General features: G+C 41.2%; 1 protein-coding gene across 1 annotated transcript in view; it reads left to right on the top strand.

Moving 5' to 3' along the window:
* The window catches only part of LOC148360750 (teneurin-3-like), a 238,694-nt gene that overhangs the window by 93,640 nt on the left and 127,567 nt on the right, over window positions 1-17,487 (top strand). Inside the window, exons 6-10 of the mRNA XM_088341657.1 lie at window positions 9,030-9,149; window positions 10,728-10,808; window positions 10,895-11,019; window positions 13,783-14,038; window positions 16,604-16,705. Coding sequence (XP_088197783.1) covers window positions 9,030-9,149; window positions 10,728-10,808; window positions 10,895-11,019; window positions 13,783-14,038; window positions 16,604-16,705 — 684 coding nt within the window. The remainder of the gene's footprint in view (window positions 1-9,029; window positions 9,150-10,727; window positions 10,809-10,894; window positions 11,020-13,782; window positions 14,039-16,603; window positions 16,706-17,487) is intronic.

Here is a 17,487-nt window from a genome sequence, read left to right as displayed (position 1 = left end):
TCGATGAATCGGTCGATTCATTGATGAATCAGATTTCTTATTTCCCTCCGATTCATATATTGAAGTTTTGGACAGATGGACGATAGTGCACAAAACAAAATATTCTATGATATAAAACAATAAAAACATTTTTAGTGTTTGTCAATTAACTTCCATCCATCCATTATCTGCACCGCTTATCCCCAGTAGGGTCGCGGGGGTGCTGGAGCCTATCCCAGCTATCTTCGGGCAGTGGGCAGGGAACACCCTGAACTGGTTGCCAGCCAATCGCTGGCCACATGGAGACAGACAACTCACTCGCTCAATTTGGACCGGCCAATTAACCTGACATGCATGTTTTTAGAATGTGGGAGGAAACCGGAGTGCCCGGAGGAAACCCACGCAAGCACGGGGAGAACATGCAAACTCCACACAGGAATTTAATTCTTAAACATCAGATATCTAAGACCACACCCATAGAGGCATGATCTGGTTGAGCGTCACTGTCCATATAAAAATATTTGGCTAAGCGATAGCAGGCCTCTTTTTCACCTACCTGACTGACTCATTGCACGCTGGCCACATGGTGCGGCCTTGCGGGACTGCATTACGGCCTTGAGTTTAGCACGAGGGCTATACGTTGTGCCGGGACGGCAGTAGCTCAGGAGGTAGAGCGCTCGTCTTGGGATCAAGGGGTCTCAGTTCGAATCCCGGCTCGTCCGTGTTATATGTAGAAGTGTCCTTGGGTAAGACACTGAACCCCTGATACCCCCAATAAGCAGGTTAGCGCCTTACATGGCTGCAAGGCCGCTATTGGGAAATGTGGAGCACATTGTAAAGCGCTTTGGGAAGTCATTGACTTGAAAAGCGCTATATAAATGCAAATCATTTCATTTCATGTCATATCATCGAGACCAAATCTCTCCGCAACAATAAGTAAGAGGCCGGTTTCAGATTTAACGTCATGTTTGCTGGTTCTTAAAAATGAGCATTTTTTTTCTGTACAAGGGAATCTCCCCAAATCGACTAGCATTATAGTGGGAAACTTTCTTTTTGTGCTAGTAACTTTTCAGCGGTCGAAAACTTTACCCGTTATCATTGATTCTCTGTGTTAATGAATTGTGTGTGCCATTTCAAACGGCCTGGTCCATTGTATCGATTTTCTTGGGATTAGTAATTCATATCAGAACTCAATTAACTCAAAATAACAACGCATTTATTTATTTTTTTAATCAGCGTAGGGAATTCTTATTATCCTTCTGAGAAAAAGATTTATGGCAAAGCACAAGCAACACCTCGAGGCAAATTTGTTAAATCCTTGCGATTTTCAAAATTAAAGCTAAAGAAAAATCCCTACATTACTGTAATATCATGGTATTCGGTTACATTACTGATTACATTTTTCAACAGGTAACTAGTAATATTATCGGATAACATTTTTAAAGTAACCCTGATTCAGTGAGTTTTCACTTTTCTTGAATATTTTCCTCACTGTCTAGGCGGCAATACGTTTGCTATTACAGTGGGACCTCGGTTATCGCGGTTCATGGGGACCAAAACCACCCACTATAAGTGAAAATCCGCGAAGTAGCGGCTCACCTTAAAAATAAATAATTAATATTATTATTTTTATTATTATTTGTTTTTAGACCCTGTTAATGGGGACCAAAACCACCCGAAAAAAGGGAAAATCTGCGAAGTAGCGGCGCACCTTAAAAAAAACGTTTGCAGTACACCCCCCTGTATACAGTACAATACAGTACACCATATGGAATACGGTTAGAGAGAGAAATTCTTGTTAAACAATCAAACAATAAAACAAAATTTAACTTACCTCTTACAATAAGTTCTTTTAAGCGTAGTTGATAAAAAGACCTGTGCAGTACGATGAGGTAATAACGACGAACGACTGCACAGGGGCAGGAAGAGCTTTACTGCTCCTCGGATGACGGCACAGACGATGCAGGAGAAGCTGCAGGAGGCGGCGAAATGGATATTGTCGGGCTAGCTAGCGTAGCTATTTCCTGCTTTCAATTTGTCCAATAAAATCACTTTTTCGGTAAGTGTTAGCATCTTTCGCTTTTTCTTGGGTTCACAAGCTGCACCAAGGGATGAAGAGCGTTTAGGAGCCATCACGAGGACTTCACAAAACTTTAAAAGACAAAGGCTACAGTAATGGCGAGAAGCGTACTGTATTGTGCTGTACGGTATACGTACGAGATAAACGTGGTCTACTGTAGTGAATGGGCCAATGGGGAGTCGAGTATTCAGCAAGTGCTGGCCAATGAGCTTGCGATTATGGCCGTGACGCTTAGCGTACACGTGCATTTCTTTGTGTTTTGAAATTTTGTAAAATGATGCAATTACTAATTCTAATTGAATATTTTGTTTTCAAATTTTGTATAATAATGTAATTTCTAATTTTAATGTAATATTTTTCATTATTCTTATAATTTTTTTAACTGTTACAGGCCGCGAACGTCGAAGCGCGAAGTAGCGAGGTCCCACTGTACTACAAATATATGTTTTACTACAGCATGTGCAAATGTGGGATTAGGTGAACCGTTAAAATTGACTTTGGCAATGTTTTGTGTTCTTTCTCAAAATTCTTTCAGAAAGATCTGTATTCAAAGAATCGCCATTGTTTGACTGTTTCCACAACTCGGAATTATTTGGTCACCCTACCACCAACAGAAATACACACTTCCATGCACAAAGCTCCTGTCGATTGGACAGCACTCTCCCATGACCCTTTGCTCCTGTCCTCACCAGGAGGCATTGTGGGTAACAGACTGACACAGTGCGCCTCTAATTTAATGAGGCAGAGAGGTGCAAGCAGAAATCGGCACGTGTGTGTGTGCATGTGTGCTTGTGCGCACAAGTGTATGTATTCGAGGCCTGCAGGGTTCTCTCTTGCAAAATATCCCCGTGCTGCATCAGTAATTGGTCCTTGACAGACCTCTTAGTTTTATATGCAATGTTAATCAATTCCGATATCCCTAAAATCTTCCATTTCGAACAGAAGTATGATACCATCCTCCCATCATCCGCACTGCTTATCCTCAGTAGGGTCGCGGGGGTGCTGGAGCCCATCCCATCTATCTTCGGGCAGTGGGCAGGGGACACCCTGAAGCGGTTTCCAGCCTTTTGCAGGAAATATGATATCTTGTCTCATATTTGTAGTATCACCTACTAGTGATAGGGCTTGTTACTGAAAAAAAAGTAGTTATTTTCAGTCTCCAGTTATTTTATCCATCCATTTTCTATGCCGATTATCATCTCCAGGGTCGCGGGAGTGCTGTAGTCCATCCCAGCTATCTTCAGGAAGTACCCTGAAGGAACACCCTGAATTGGGTGCAGGGCAGTCGCAGTAGTTACCGTAAATTCCGGACTATAGAGCGCACCTGATTATAAGCCGCACCCACCACATTTCGGGAGGAAAACCGATTTTGTACATACACAAGCCGCACCTGTATATTAGCCGCATGCGCCCACATTGCAAAAATGCAACACAAACACAAAATTAACCCATACCCGACACAGTCCAAAAATCACAGCCGGCAAAAAGAACGGAAAATGATACCGGTACTTAAAATTTGATGCAGACCTGCAGAGTCCAGGTGCCCGTTGAAAGTAATCCAAGAAAAAAGTGTACATTTCCAAAGGTAAGGGTGGGAAAAATATATACATATACTATTGTCGGTTGCGTCCACAAACACGTCTCACCTTTACTCCACTTCCCGTCAGCCCGCGTTTGCCCCACCCCTTCTTTCTCATTTGCTCGTGCAAAACATATCAGAATAAGTTTCTAATATAAATACATTACAAAAATATACAGTTGCAAATACATATTATACATGCTTACACATATTTACAAAGAAAGACGGTACACCGAGAGAGTTTTCAAAGCTTTAGTAATAATATTTTAACTTTCATCCCAAACCGTGCATGTGAAGGGTAGCAAAACGCTACTAGCAACACGCTCACAACACAGTAAACGGCTGTGTTAAAAAAACATTCTGTACTTGTAATAATCACGGTAAACCGTCCTCATCTTCCTCCCTATAACTGACGTCGTCAAAGTCGTCTACCGCAGTGTGGGAAAGAGACTATGTCATATAGACGTCGTCCCACGTCCCCTTATTCAAAAACACGCTCACAAAGTAAAGTTTACGTGCTGTAGCTCTGTTTCCTTCTTTATCGGACTGCTCGATTGCATTTAGCTTGAAAGCTGCGTCATGTGCCTTTCTTTTTGCATGATCAGGATATTTCTTTTCGTGCACAAGTTAAGAAGTTTCAGTCTTCCTCGGCGCATATAATCCACTGGTCTAAATCTTACCTTTTGTACTCGTGCACCGCTGGCGGCCGTTAAAAATTTTTACATAAATTGGCCGCATCACTGAATAAGCCGCAGGGTTGAAAGTTTGGGGAAAAAGTAGCAGCTTGTAGTCCGGAATTTACGGTATTTAATTTAAAGAGTAATTTCAATTGCCCCGGCGATAACTGATACTGATTTTCACGAGAAAAGGCGTATTAGTCTCGGGTTTTACACATTATAAGGTTGTCAAAGAGTAAGCGGGAAAAGGATCTGAAAAGAAAGTCAGACACTGTAAAATACTATATGTATCGTGATTCAATAATGTTAGCATGTTTTAATAGATTGACAAATAACTGTTAGGGTGGTCCTTAATGGGGGTCGAATTTTTTTTTTTTGAAATATTGGGCTCTGACCCCCCGCATATGTTCTTATATCGATAAAAACACACTGTGTGCAATTTTGAACAATTTGGATAATATTTAGAGGTAGCTCAACGACTTTGAAATTTCCCAAAATGGTAAAATTTTGGCAATTTTCGAGAAAAAACGGAAATCTTAATCCTATGTGTACGGCGTTTTAGAACATACAATTTCAGTCCATTGCTTATAATTGTAACACAAGAAAAGTTACAAGTAACTTTGTACACTAGGTCTGATATAATGTGCGAAAAATCCTTATTTTTCATACCAAAATTTCAGAGGCCTTGAGCGACCTCTAAATATCCTTTGATTTTGATGAAACTTTGCCTAATTACGTTTTGTATGTATTGGAACATATTCAAGGGGTCAGAGCATGACATTTTAAAAGTCGAAAAATAAGGACCACCCTAATAACTGTTATAAGAATTTAAGATATGATAATTTGTTTATCATATAAACACATTTTTTGAAAGGTCTGGGGGGGCGGTGAGGAAGAAGAAAGCAGTAAGGGGGCAGTAGGGGGCGGCAGTCCAAAGTCAGAAGTTTGAACGTAGTGCGGTTGTGAAACCGTAAAGCCCTGCGTTTTTTTTCAAGGTTTTGCAGTGAGTTTTGGCCAACCACAATTGTTACTTTTCGAGTTTTAAAAGCGCTGACCAATCAGAGGCAAGTTTTAATAATAGCTAGTAATACACTAGGGAGCCAAGGGGGCGCCAGCATGCAAAAGTTTTGGAACCTTTGGTTTATATGATTGATTGGAGACACGACCACTGTTGTTTTGGGGATGGGTCTTTTGAGAGCCTTTGGCTTCAACCTGTCATCCCTTTTTCAGGTGATTTGTTACTGAAGAAATAGAAATATCCAAAAGTAATGTGTTATGCTGAAAGTAACTATCAAATCACCGAATATACTAACTTTAAAGACAACCCCCTTAAACTGCTTAAAAATTGCCACATTATAAAACAAATAGGAGAAACCGTACACTGATTTCTTGTCTAATCTTGAGATCACTTCGTCGAGACATTGCATATCCATTTTGTCTATAGGCTTCAAATTACTCGAACATTTCCTCCTCCATTGCTGAGTACTGTCCAAGAATTTTTTTTCTAGAAATGGTGTATTGCAAATTTATATTTACAAACGAAAATTGCTTTTGCAACAACAAACTACAAACAGATATAAGAATATGTTTTTTCCCCTAAAAAACGTCTCCGCCTGGGTGGCCGACAACTTCAAGAAAAGAAAAAAAAAGAAAAGAAAAACAACAAGATCATTTTCTCAAATCAAACGTTTGCTTTATTTAGATTTCGAAATCTTCGTTCGGTTTGGAAATTTCGGAATATCGGTTCGTTTGCTAATTTGCATACTCGGCAGCCAATCAGGAGCATGCATCGAATAACTTCGTTCTACCGGACTTTTCCGAGTGTTATAAGGTCGTGCATTTGCATATCATTTTCCAAAGTAGACGCACAGAGAACACAGGAAAAATGGATAAGTGGTTAGGAATCAAGCCAAAACCTCAGCCCTAGAAGATTCAAAAGAAGCTAAAAAAAATTATGACGCTACAAAACGTAAACGTACATTAAAAGCATAGTGGAAAGAGGAGTTCACGTGGCTTGTCGCAGACGACGCAACGCAAACATTGCATGAATGAAGATGAGTCAATACAGGTACATACTGATGGCAGATGGAAAACAGCGATGTCATATCCATGCAATGAATGTTATAAGTAGATTTATAATAAACTTCATTTTAAAGTGTTGTTCTGCTCCATATTCTGATTATCAATCCTTAATACTTTGCAACAATGTTTTTTTTGTGATTAGTCGTCTTATTGTGTTTCAAGTTCTATAAGTTCTGTTGTATATTTTGGAAATATGCAGCTTTTTCATTTTATAGCTACAATGCCATCGACGGACATACTCATGACACCCCATCTTTACTTTATAAAATCAAAATACGACAATTATAGCGTGCATTTATCAATTGAGTAACACTAAAGCCCATATGCACGGATTTAGCCCCAGTTCCATTAAGTTACATCAAGTATTACTTCTGCAGTATGATAAAATTACTTATGAGACAGTAAATGCTTTTATAGCATTATAGATTCATAGTTTACGATACCGTAATTTCAAACCGCGATGTGAAACTGAGGAGAATAAAACTGATCGCACTTAACCCATTTTGGAACTCCCGCTTGTTTTCTTCCTCTGTCAGAGAAAAACGATGAGCAGATATTACGAGGTTTGGTGGCATGTTCCGAAATAGAAATAAGCAATTAGGGGTTTGGGATAAAGTTGGGGCTGGAGAATGGGCTAAATCAAAAGTGGTGGGGGTCACATAGAACTCAACAGTGATGGGTGCATCACTGTAATACTGTCATTACAGTAATTAGTTACTATTTGGGTCTTTGAAAAAGTTATTCACCTACCCAAGATTACTGACACAAAAAAGCAGTGTGCTACTCTGAAACGATCTAGTTACAAGTTACCGTATATCCTCGGAAAAAAGGAGACCTCCAAAAACTATTCTTAAATAGCCACATCATAAAAGAAATAGAAGAAAATGTGTACACCAATTAGTGGAAGCAGCAGAACCTTCACATTTCTTGGCTTCAGACCAGGGGTGTCATTTTAACTCGGGGGCCACACGATAGAACAGACATTCTCTCGGGGGCCGGACTAGTAGATTTAGAGAGTAAAAAAGAGAGAAAGAAATAAGAGAAAGAGAGGGTAGGACAAAGAAAGGGAGAAAGAGAGAGAGAGAGAGAGCTCGAGAAACAAAATAGATAAAAAGAGAAATTCTGAGAGAGGGGGAAATAGAGAGAGAAAGAAAACCAAAGAGAAATAGAAAAAGAAAAGGAGAAAAGACAGGGAGGGAAAGATAGTAGGGGGAAAGGAAGAGAGGGCAAAAGAAGGTAGAAATAGACAAAGAGGAACAAAGAAAGAGAAAGAGAGTGAGATAGAGTGTGAGAGAGAGTAAGATAGAGAGAGAGAGAGCGTGAGAAACAAAATAAATAAAAATTGAAATGGTGAAAGAGGAGAAAGAGAGAGAGAAAGAAATCCAAAGAGAAAAGACAAGGAGAGAAAGAGAGAAGAGGGAAAGGAAGAGAGAGCAAAAGAAGGAGAAAAGACAAAGAGAAAGAGACACAAGAGAAACAAAGAGAGAGGGAGAGAGAAAGAAAGAGAAATACAAGTACAGCATTTGTGAGAGGAACCTGCCTTTGGCAACATCAAGTGTACATATTTCTACCTGCAGATCATTTTTCTCTTACGCTTCTCTGAGCGTCGTCTCACAGGCCGGATTCAATCCCTTAGCGGGCCTAATAAGGTGCGAGTATATACAGTAGTGAGAATATCTTCATGAGGAGAAACTTAGAATCCACATACTCTATTCACTGCTATAACTGTATTCAGTATAACGTAGAGCACAGGTGTCAAACAGGCGGCCCGCGGGCCAGATCAGGCCCACCAATGGTTTAAATCCGGCCCGCAAGACAACAGTGAGAGAAGCGCAAGAGGAAAATGAGCTGTAGTTTTAAATATTTCCACTGGATGTCACCAAAGCCAGTTAACACATGCAAAATAATTGTGGTAGTATTACCTAAACACGGCTTGTACTACCTAAACACGGCTTCTTTTTTATTTATTTCTCCCTCTTTTTCTTTCTCCTATTCACTCTCTCTTTTTCTCTTTTCTCTATTTCTCTCTCACTCTCTAACTCTTTCTTTTTTTCTCTCTTGCTCTCTTTCTATTTTCTCTCTCTAATTTACACTTTAATTATCTTTCTTTCTATTTTTATCTTTCTTTCTCACCCTCTTTCTTTCCCTTTTTCGATCTCTCTCTCTCTCTCTCTCTCTCTCTCTCTCTCTCTCTCTTTCTCTCTCAGTCTCTTTTTCTCCTGCTGACTCTTTCTTTCTGTTTTTTTACTTCTCTTATTCTTTTTATCTTTCTCTTTTTTCATTTTCTTTTTCTCTCTATATTAATTTTCCCCTTCTTCTCCATTCATATCTCTATTCAGCTCTCTCTTTTTCTCTCACTGTTACTCTGTCCCTCTCTTTCTCCGTCTTTTTCTCCCACTCTCCTTCTCTTAAACTTACTAGTCCGGCCCCCGTGAGATTTTTTTATAGCAATTATGGCCCCCAGCTCAAACGAGTTTGACACCCCTGGACTAGAGTGTCATTTTTCTTTGGTTCCTTTTTGATGTTTTTTGAATGACCTCTAAAATGGCCAGACTATTTTGACCTTTGCTTGCTGTCTATTTTGCTTTCTGGTCTTTGCAGTCGAATTCTCACTTTCTTCCTTTTTCCGCAGCAATGCACCTGTTTGGCCTGAACTGGCAGCTACGGGAGAGTGAAGGATACGGAGCATTTGAAAATGGAGGGCTGGGAAGAGATACAACTCCTAACACCTTTATTGTATCCTCAGACAATGGTGAGGAGCTTATGAATGCAGTTGTTTGGTTTTTGTACTATACAAAATAAGCTTGAACAAAAACATTTAAAAAAAAGGACCACAAAATTCGCAAGTGCGGAAATAGTACATGGTTTTATTACTATTATTATTATTATTATTATTAAATGGGACAAACTGGCAAAAATTACACACAGACCTAATCTAGCCGGCAATAAACCAAATGGACACGGCGGGTTAGCCTGCTTTCAAAGAGGGTTAACCGGGGCCAATTGGCAGAAAACCGTGAGGCTGGCCAACCGAAAACATGCAGTAAGATGCCAGGCTACCATGGAGCCAACAACGAAAAATGGCCACGGCAACAAACATAAACCCAGCCTGACATAAACTGCAGTGGTTAGCGCTTGTGCGGCACAGTTCATGTCATGGGAACCTGTCGTGGGTTCAAATCCAGCTCCAGACTTCCTGTGCGGAGTTTATATGTTCTCCGCGTGCTTGCGTGGGTTTCCTCCGGGCACTCCGGTTTCCTCCCACGTTCCAAAAAACATGCATTTCAGGTGAATTGGCCGGTCCAAATTGTCCCTAGGTGTGAATGAGCGAATGAGTTGTCTGTCCCTGTGTGCCCTGCGGTTGGCTGGCAACCAGTTCAGGGTGTCCCCTGCCCACTGCCCAGAGATGGCTGGGATGGGCTCCAGCCCCCCCGCGACCCTAATGAGGATAAGCGGTACGGCTGATGAGATGAGAGATGAGATGGGTCAAACTGGCAAAAATAACACACAAAGCTAATCTAGCCAACAATAAACCAAATGGACAAGGCGGGTTAGTTTGCTTCCAAAGAAGGTTAATCAGGGCCAATTGGCAGAAAAACGTGAGGCTGGCCAACCGAAAACCTGCAGTAAGATGCCAGGCTACCATGGAGCCAACAACGAAAAATGGCCACGGCAACAAACATAAACCCAGCCTGACATAAACTATTATTATTAAATGGGGCAAACTGGCAAAAATAACACACAGAGCTAACACAGAGCTAATCTAGCCAACAATAAACCAAATGAACAAGGCGGGTTAGCCTGCTTCCAGAGAGGGTTAATCGGGACCAATTGGCAAAAAAACTTGAGGCTGGCCAACCGAAAACATGCAGTAAGATGCCAGGCTACCATGGAGCCAACAATGAAAAACGGCCACAGCAACAAACATGAACCCAGCCTGACATAAACTATTGTTATTATTATTAAATGGGGCAAACTGGCAAAAATAACACACAGAGCTAACACAGAGCTAATCTAGCCAACAAATAAACCAAATGGACAAGGTGGGTTAGTCTGCTTCCAAAGAGGGTTAATCGGGGCCAATTGGCAGAAAAACTTGAGGCTGGCCAACCGAAAACATGCTGTAAGATGCCAGGCTACCATGGAGCCAACAATGAAAAACGGCCACAGCAACAATCATGAACCCAGCCGAACATAAACCAAATCATCACGGCTGGCTAGCTAGCTGCTAAAAAGGACTAATTGCATGTACTGTATTTTTAAATATATTGTTGTAAGACTGCCGTCTTAAGGAACCCTGTGTAATTGTGGGTTGTTGTTTTTTTTGCAGGGAAAATTATCTTGGAAAACAACACGATAGACACTGGAGAAGTGGATGTTGGAAGACACACAATTCAAGATGTCCCACCAGGTCAATTGCTTACTCACCTATTTTACTCGTGACATTTCTGTCAGATTCACGGATAAAGATTTCCATACTTGATGTTGTTTTCGTAGGTGTTTTTTGGAGATCACAGCTTTTCATCGACCAACCCCAGTTTCTGAAATTCAACATCTCGGTACCGAAAGATGCTCTTGTGGGAGTTTACGGACGCAAAGGATTGCCACCTTCGCATACACAGGTACACGTGTTTCTCTTCATAAAGAAAAAAAAATCTATTTTAGGAAAAAAAATGCTTAAGGTTATATGGCTCTTCTTTAAGACTTTAACCTTTTACTTAATTTGAAGTATTGACTGATTCTGCATGCCCAGTTAAGAAATTCCAATGTCCTTCGGTAACTTAAGAAGTTGATTTTGGTCAAGTGCTTTATGGATTCTTGATTCATACCAAAGAGATAAACCCAAGACCTTTAAATAATCACCTCGCTTACATTTCTGTGAAAAATCTCATTTTCTGAAAAGAAACTCGTCCTGTCATCTTGAAAAGAGACATTCCTGCAATGCTGTCCATATCACAGCTCCTCTGTTGAAATAATTGGCACTAATGTCTGTCATAACTCTAAGAAATGAAATTGTCATGAACCGGTACAGGATCAGGACCCAATCGCGTGGCGTTCTCACATAAGCCTTTTGTTTTACGGGAAATGGGGAGTCATGTACGTCAGGCAGCAGTCTGGCATGGAATAAAAGGAAGCCAGAGGCCGACGAGATCGATACCAATTGCCCGAGCAGATATTGGACGGATGGGGTCGATACTGGACAGGACGGGACAGACAGGATTGATATCAAAACAGGATATTGAAAATAAACAGGACAAACTAGACGGGTACGAAAATGGAAACCAGTTATTAACCAACGGGAAGGACAGGATTGATATCAAAACAGGATACGGAAAATAAACGGGACAAACTAGAAGGGAACGAAAACTGGAAACCGATATTAAACAGGACAAAATAAACGGGAACATTACCGGACAGGAAATACCAACAGGAAACAGGACCGAGTCAAAACCCACGTCCTGCAGGGCAGAGGTTCGTTGACGGACTGACCAAGATAGAGTGAGAGCACTGAGCTTAAAAAGACGGAAAGCCGATCTGTCAACGAGCCGCACGGGTGGGGCCAATTGGGCGCCATGGCAACCCTGACAGAAATATATAATTTTTTTTACCGATGACAAAAGTGCCCTGCAAAGCATGTCTCAAAAATGTAACAGACGCTTAAAAACCACTGCTTTACTGGGAAATTTCTCGTAAATGTAACTATTAAACTGCCATATTTTAACAACCATAAGGCGCACCGTACTACTAAGCGCAGTTTCAATTATGTGTGTCATTCTTGTATTAACACAGTGCTTCCTAACTGGTCTCACTTCAGGAACCACACATTAGTTCGTACGGTCGCTTGAAATCCTTGAAACTGCGTTTAATGTTGTGTTTTCAAGGATTGAAAAGTGCTTTAAATGTTTGCTAATGCTTGAAATTTTTTGCCATATCTTTCTTGTGGCTTCCCTTTGCCATTGATCACTTCTTCCCTCGTGATTGACTGCAGCTGGCATTGGTTTGTATGGGATTGTCCTATGAAGCGTCATCACCCCCTATTGGTCGCGCCCAAGCGGACAGGTGCATGCTACACTTAAACCGTATGAAATGTGTATTGTTGCAAGGATGACGTATCAATTATGAACATTTATTATGATCCAAATTAAGAACTTCCTGCAACTGAAAATTTCAGCTACAGTCAGTTTTACTCAACACCTATATGAAGAGAGATTTGTCTCAAAAACAAATATATTTGCAATTTACTCAAGATCTAAAAATCTCAAATCTTAAAAAAATCACAAGCAAGATTAAAAATTGCATCTGTAAATCGCAGATATGCGGTAAAATTTCAATGATAAGTTTTTCTTGTGCTCAAACACAACCTGGTTGATTCTTGTGAGGTCCAGCAGGGGGGGATAGGGTGAGGGAAAGGAAAATAGGGGGAAAGCGGCGTTCTGTCCATGTCTGTTTGGAATTTCACCCATTGCAAATCAGACATGTTGTCACAAGCCAGAGACGGAGACAGGACCCAATAGCGTTCGTTTTTACTCAGTTTTATTGAGAAAGAGAGCAGTGCTTGCTTCCATGATCCGATGATCGTCGGACACGGGTAGCTGATGGCAGGAACGCGGAAATGGCGCTTCCGTGTCGAGCGAGGGTAGTCGTGGATGGCAGGAAAGCTGGTCGATAGCTGGGACAGAGGAGCAAAGGCAGTAACAAGTCCAGAAAAGCGGCCGGCAACAGGTATCAGGCAGGGAACAAGGCAAAACGGGTCGATGGCCGGGACGGAAGAGCAGGGAAGAAACGGGTCCAGAAACAGGTCGGCAACAGGTATCAGCCAGGAGAAAACGGGGCAGGAGAATGTCGGATATTACAGAGCTTGCCTAGCTGAAAGCGTAGGTTCGCAGGACGGTCTGACAGCTTCCTCTTGGAAGCCGGGGGTTTAAAAGGAGTCAGGGAACCAATCAGCGCTCAGGGCTTTTGGCGCCAACGGGGCAGCCATTTGTGCCCCGAATCAGTAATCATGACACATGTTCTCTTGGAATAATTGTCAGGTCGCTAGAGTTTCCTTTAATCCTCAAGGAACAATGACAAGCGAAAGAACAGGTTGGAGTTTCTTATCAGAGGTTTGGGCTCCCCTGTTCTCCCTACAAGTTCAAAAAACATCCTTATTTTGAGTGTCTTCTAAACATCAGAAGAAGTTTTACTCTGTCTGTGTCAAACCGACCCACAAACCGATCAATATTTGTGTTGTTGATCTTTTTGTCCATTTTTTATTTATTTATATTTTTGCAAAAACTACTTTGAGCACCAGACTCAAAAAATCAGGCTCCTTTTTCTTCAACGAAATGTGGAAAAAAAAAACAGCTATTGATATTGACTTACATGGACTGCTTATTTTCCAGTATGACTTTGTGGAGCTCCTGGATGGAAGTCGACTCATTTCCAAAGAAAAGCGATCCCTGAGCGAGGTAGACATGACCGATGTACTCTCGCTCGGCGGTTTCGAGAAGCTCCCCGGGGAAGAGATCCGTCACAGACGATCGGTAAATGTACACGAGGCCGGCTTCATCCAGTACCTGGACACGGGCATTTGGCATCTGGCAATTTACAACGACGGACGCAATACAGAACAAGTCTCTTACAAAATCGCTTTTATGGGTAAGTCTGCACGGGGACGAATCTTCCACTCCACATGAAACGGCCTATAAATGAAAACACACTTCGAATTTAATCAAGTTGTCTAGAGCAGTTTTTTTCAACCAGTTGTGAGCCAAGTCATCAGTCCGCGCCGTTAAAAGTGAATCCAAATGAAAGATGGCTTTCGCTAGACCGCACAGGCAAATTGGATGATTTCCCATTGCAAAGTACAACTATTAATTGCTGCGGTTAAAAAAAACACTTGATTAAGGACACGATCAACTGATACTTTATGATACTGCCGTCACGTGGACACGATACAAAACGGCATTAACATTCCGTTTCTGTCCTACAGAAAACACATATGCTGTATATATGTGTATATATATATATATATATATATATTAGGGTTGGGTAAAGTTACTTTAACTTGATTACTTTCAATTACTTTTGGATTACTCCAATACCAAATATGCTAATAAAAGACAAAATAAACTAAATATGAACAAAATGATGACTCACAACACGTGGTGAGCTTTCTCTCCTGGCTTTGATCTCTTTGATCTCCGGCAAAACTGACATAAAATGCGACAGAAACAAAATGAAACTAAATCCAAACAGCTTGCCAACATCATTTTTGCTGTTCCATGTATTCCAAGCCTGCACAAAATGTAGTAATTTTATTCATATTTAGTTTCTTTTGTCTTTTATTTGCATATTTGGTATTGGCGTAATCCAAAAGTAATTGAAAGTAATCCAGTTAAAGTAACCCTACCCAACCCTGTGTGTATATAAACATACACACACACAGACGCTTCCCAACTTATGATTGAGATAGGTTCCGGACGATCGTTCGTTAGTTGAATTAGTTTGTAAGTTGCCTCACTGCTATATTTTGTATGTTTAAGGTTTATGCACCGTAAGTATGTTTGAGGCTTGTATAAGTAACCTGGATTGTTTTTCTAGTAAAAAATAAACATTTCATAAAATAATCTGCACTATAAAGATGAATAAATGTAAAGTTTAACTTACTTTTGGAAGATGCGCTTCCAGAGGTCCTCCCCCGTGGTAAAAAGTGGCTGAAAAAAAGCGCTCCGAGCATTTTCTCCACCGCACTAAGCTTTCTTATTCCACTTTCATTTTAAAAGAAATGGCTCGCCTCTTATTTACACTTTATACCAACCACATTAAATGGATGCATGAGATATTAAACAATAAAAATATCAAAGTTCTTAGCGCGCTGGAGATACAGAATAGAATGTTTACACACGAACCAGGAGGAGGAAGCGGATTTTTTCTTCAGGGTGGATGCTAGGTGACATTTCACAGCGCCACACACTGGTAGTGGCAGAAAGAAGCACTACAGTACTGTTCTGTACTCGAAAAAAGGTCCACACATTACAAAATCTAAATTACCGCACTGTCAAGATATTTTTTGACATCCCGAAAAAAATGATGGTATATATTGTTTTTTGTAAGTCGACTGGTCGTAAGTTCTGTATATATATATATATATATATATAATTTTTTACACCATCAAATATTTATGTAAAGGTGCTAAATTGAGCCCCCTGGGAGCACAAAAGACCTTGTGGCTCCAGGGCTAGTTCAACAGGCCTAGAAGTCCTGCTTTGTTGGCCATAGAAAGCATCTTCCTTGGTTTAGCCCAGGAAGGTGTCAAACTCATTTTAACTCGGGGGCCACACGAGAGAACAAACATTCTGTCGGGGGCCGGACTAGTAGATTAAAGAGAAAGAAAAAGAGAGATAAAGAAATAAAAGAAAGAGGGAGGGAAAAGGAGAGAGGGCGGGACAAAGAAAGAAAAAGAGAGGGAGAGAGCGTGAGAAACAAAAGAGATAAAAAGTCAGGGGAGAGGGGGGAAAAAAGGGAGAGGAAGAAAGAAATCCAAAGAGAAATAGAAAGGCAGAAGGAGAGAAAAGAGAAAAGAAAGCGCAAAGGGTTGGAAGAGAAAAAGAAAAAAAAGAGAGAAAAGGTAAAAAGGAAGTTGGAGCAAAATAATTTAAAAAGACACAGAAAGAAAGAGACAAAGAGCAACCACGGAAGAGAAAAAGAGAGACACAGAGAGTGAAAGAGACATAGTGGGAGAAAAGGGGTGGAAAAGAGAGAGAAAGAAATACAAGTACACTGTCTTTGGCTTTGGCAACATCAAGTTGACATATTTCAACCTGCAGCTTGCTGTTCTCTTGCGCTTCTCTGAGTGTTGTCTCGAGGGCCGGATTCAATCCCTTAGCGGGCCTGATCCGGCCCACGGGCCGCCTGTTTGACACCTGTGGTTTAGCCGATCAGAACGAAGAACACAATACACGATAATGATCCTCCAAGTAGCGAAATCGCGATACAGCATGGATTACATACAGCAAACAGAGAAAAAAACTGGTGCGATAATGATGATGAGGAAAGAAGCAAGATAATTTGATGCTAGAATCCGTTGATTGGACTGACTGACTGTAACCATAGCAACCGGAGCAGACGAGTCTCTCGATGTGTGTTTTAGCTCTCATGCTATGTATTTACGTATCCTCCCTAACCACTTAACCTGCAACCTTGCAATACTGTCTCCATCAGAGTGGATTATGGAGTGTCCCCATAATTGTTATGGAAACGGAGATTGTCTCTCGGGAATATGTCATTGTTTTCCCGGATTCCTGGGGCCCGACTGCTCTCGAGGTACGTGCACACAGTTTGCCTCCCGTGTGGAAAGTAATTGACTGAGGAGAGAGTGTGACCTCCACATGCCGAATGAGTCCTGTTGAATACTGCATTATGTTTGATTCATGTTTAAGATAGATTCAGTGGCAAGTTTCGGCATCAGCTAAACCCGGTGGCGGGGCCATGCATTACACAATAGTGCTACGTCTGAATGAATCCAACCTTTTTCTTTTTTCTCTAGTTGTTTTCTTTCTTTTTCCTTGTTGATTTGCTTTTATCTTTTTCCAATTCCCCCTTTTTTCTTGCTTTTTCTTTTTGTGTTTTCAAGTCAATGGAAGAAGACCAAGAAGAAGGCCGCGGTTGACGTGGATGGATGGTGTTATGAGTGCACTGCAGGAAAGAGGTCTAAATTTAGGGGAAGCTAGAGATCTTGTTGGTGATAGGAAGGAGTGGAGAGGTGTTGCGTTCTTAAGGATGGGATGGGCACCCGTATGATGCGGCAGGGGTAAACCAGTGAAAGCTGTCGGGCCCTGCTGTTGAACAGAAGAATGTGTTGTGTCACCCTGACACGGCCGCTTTCCGGTGTCCCATTTTATCTGGAGGGACGAAAGCATGACCAACTTAGGTGCCGAGGTGCCTAACTTGTTTGGGTTTTGGGTTGGGCATTTGGGTTGGCCATGGTCCAAACATGTTTATGTGTGTTTTTTGCTATTTTTTTCCCCCCTTTTTATTTTCTTTGTTATTGTATGTGTTAGTCTTGCTGTTGGTCACCCCTCTTGAGGGATATGACCAAGGTGGAT

Source organism: Urocampus carinirostris, chromosome 8 (assembly GCF_059441175.1).
Source record: "Urocampus carinirostris isolate Australia breed hairy pipefish chromosome 8, RoL_Ucar_1.0, whole genome shotgun sequence".
NCBI lineage: Eukaryota > Metazoa > Chordata > Actinopteri > Syngnathiformes > Syngnathidae > Urocampus > Urocampus carinirostris.
Note: the sequence above shows the minus strand (reverse complement) of the source record. Positions and strands in the feature narration are given on the sequence as shown.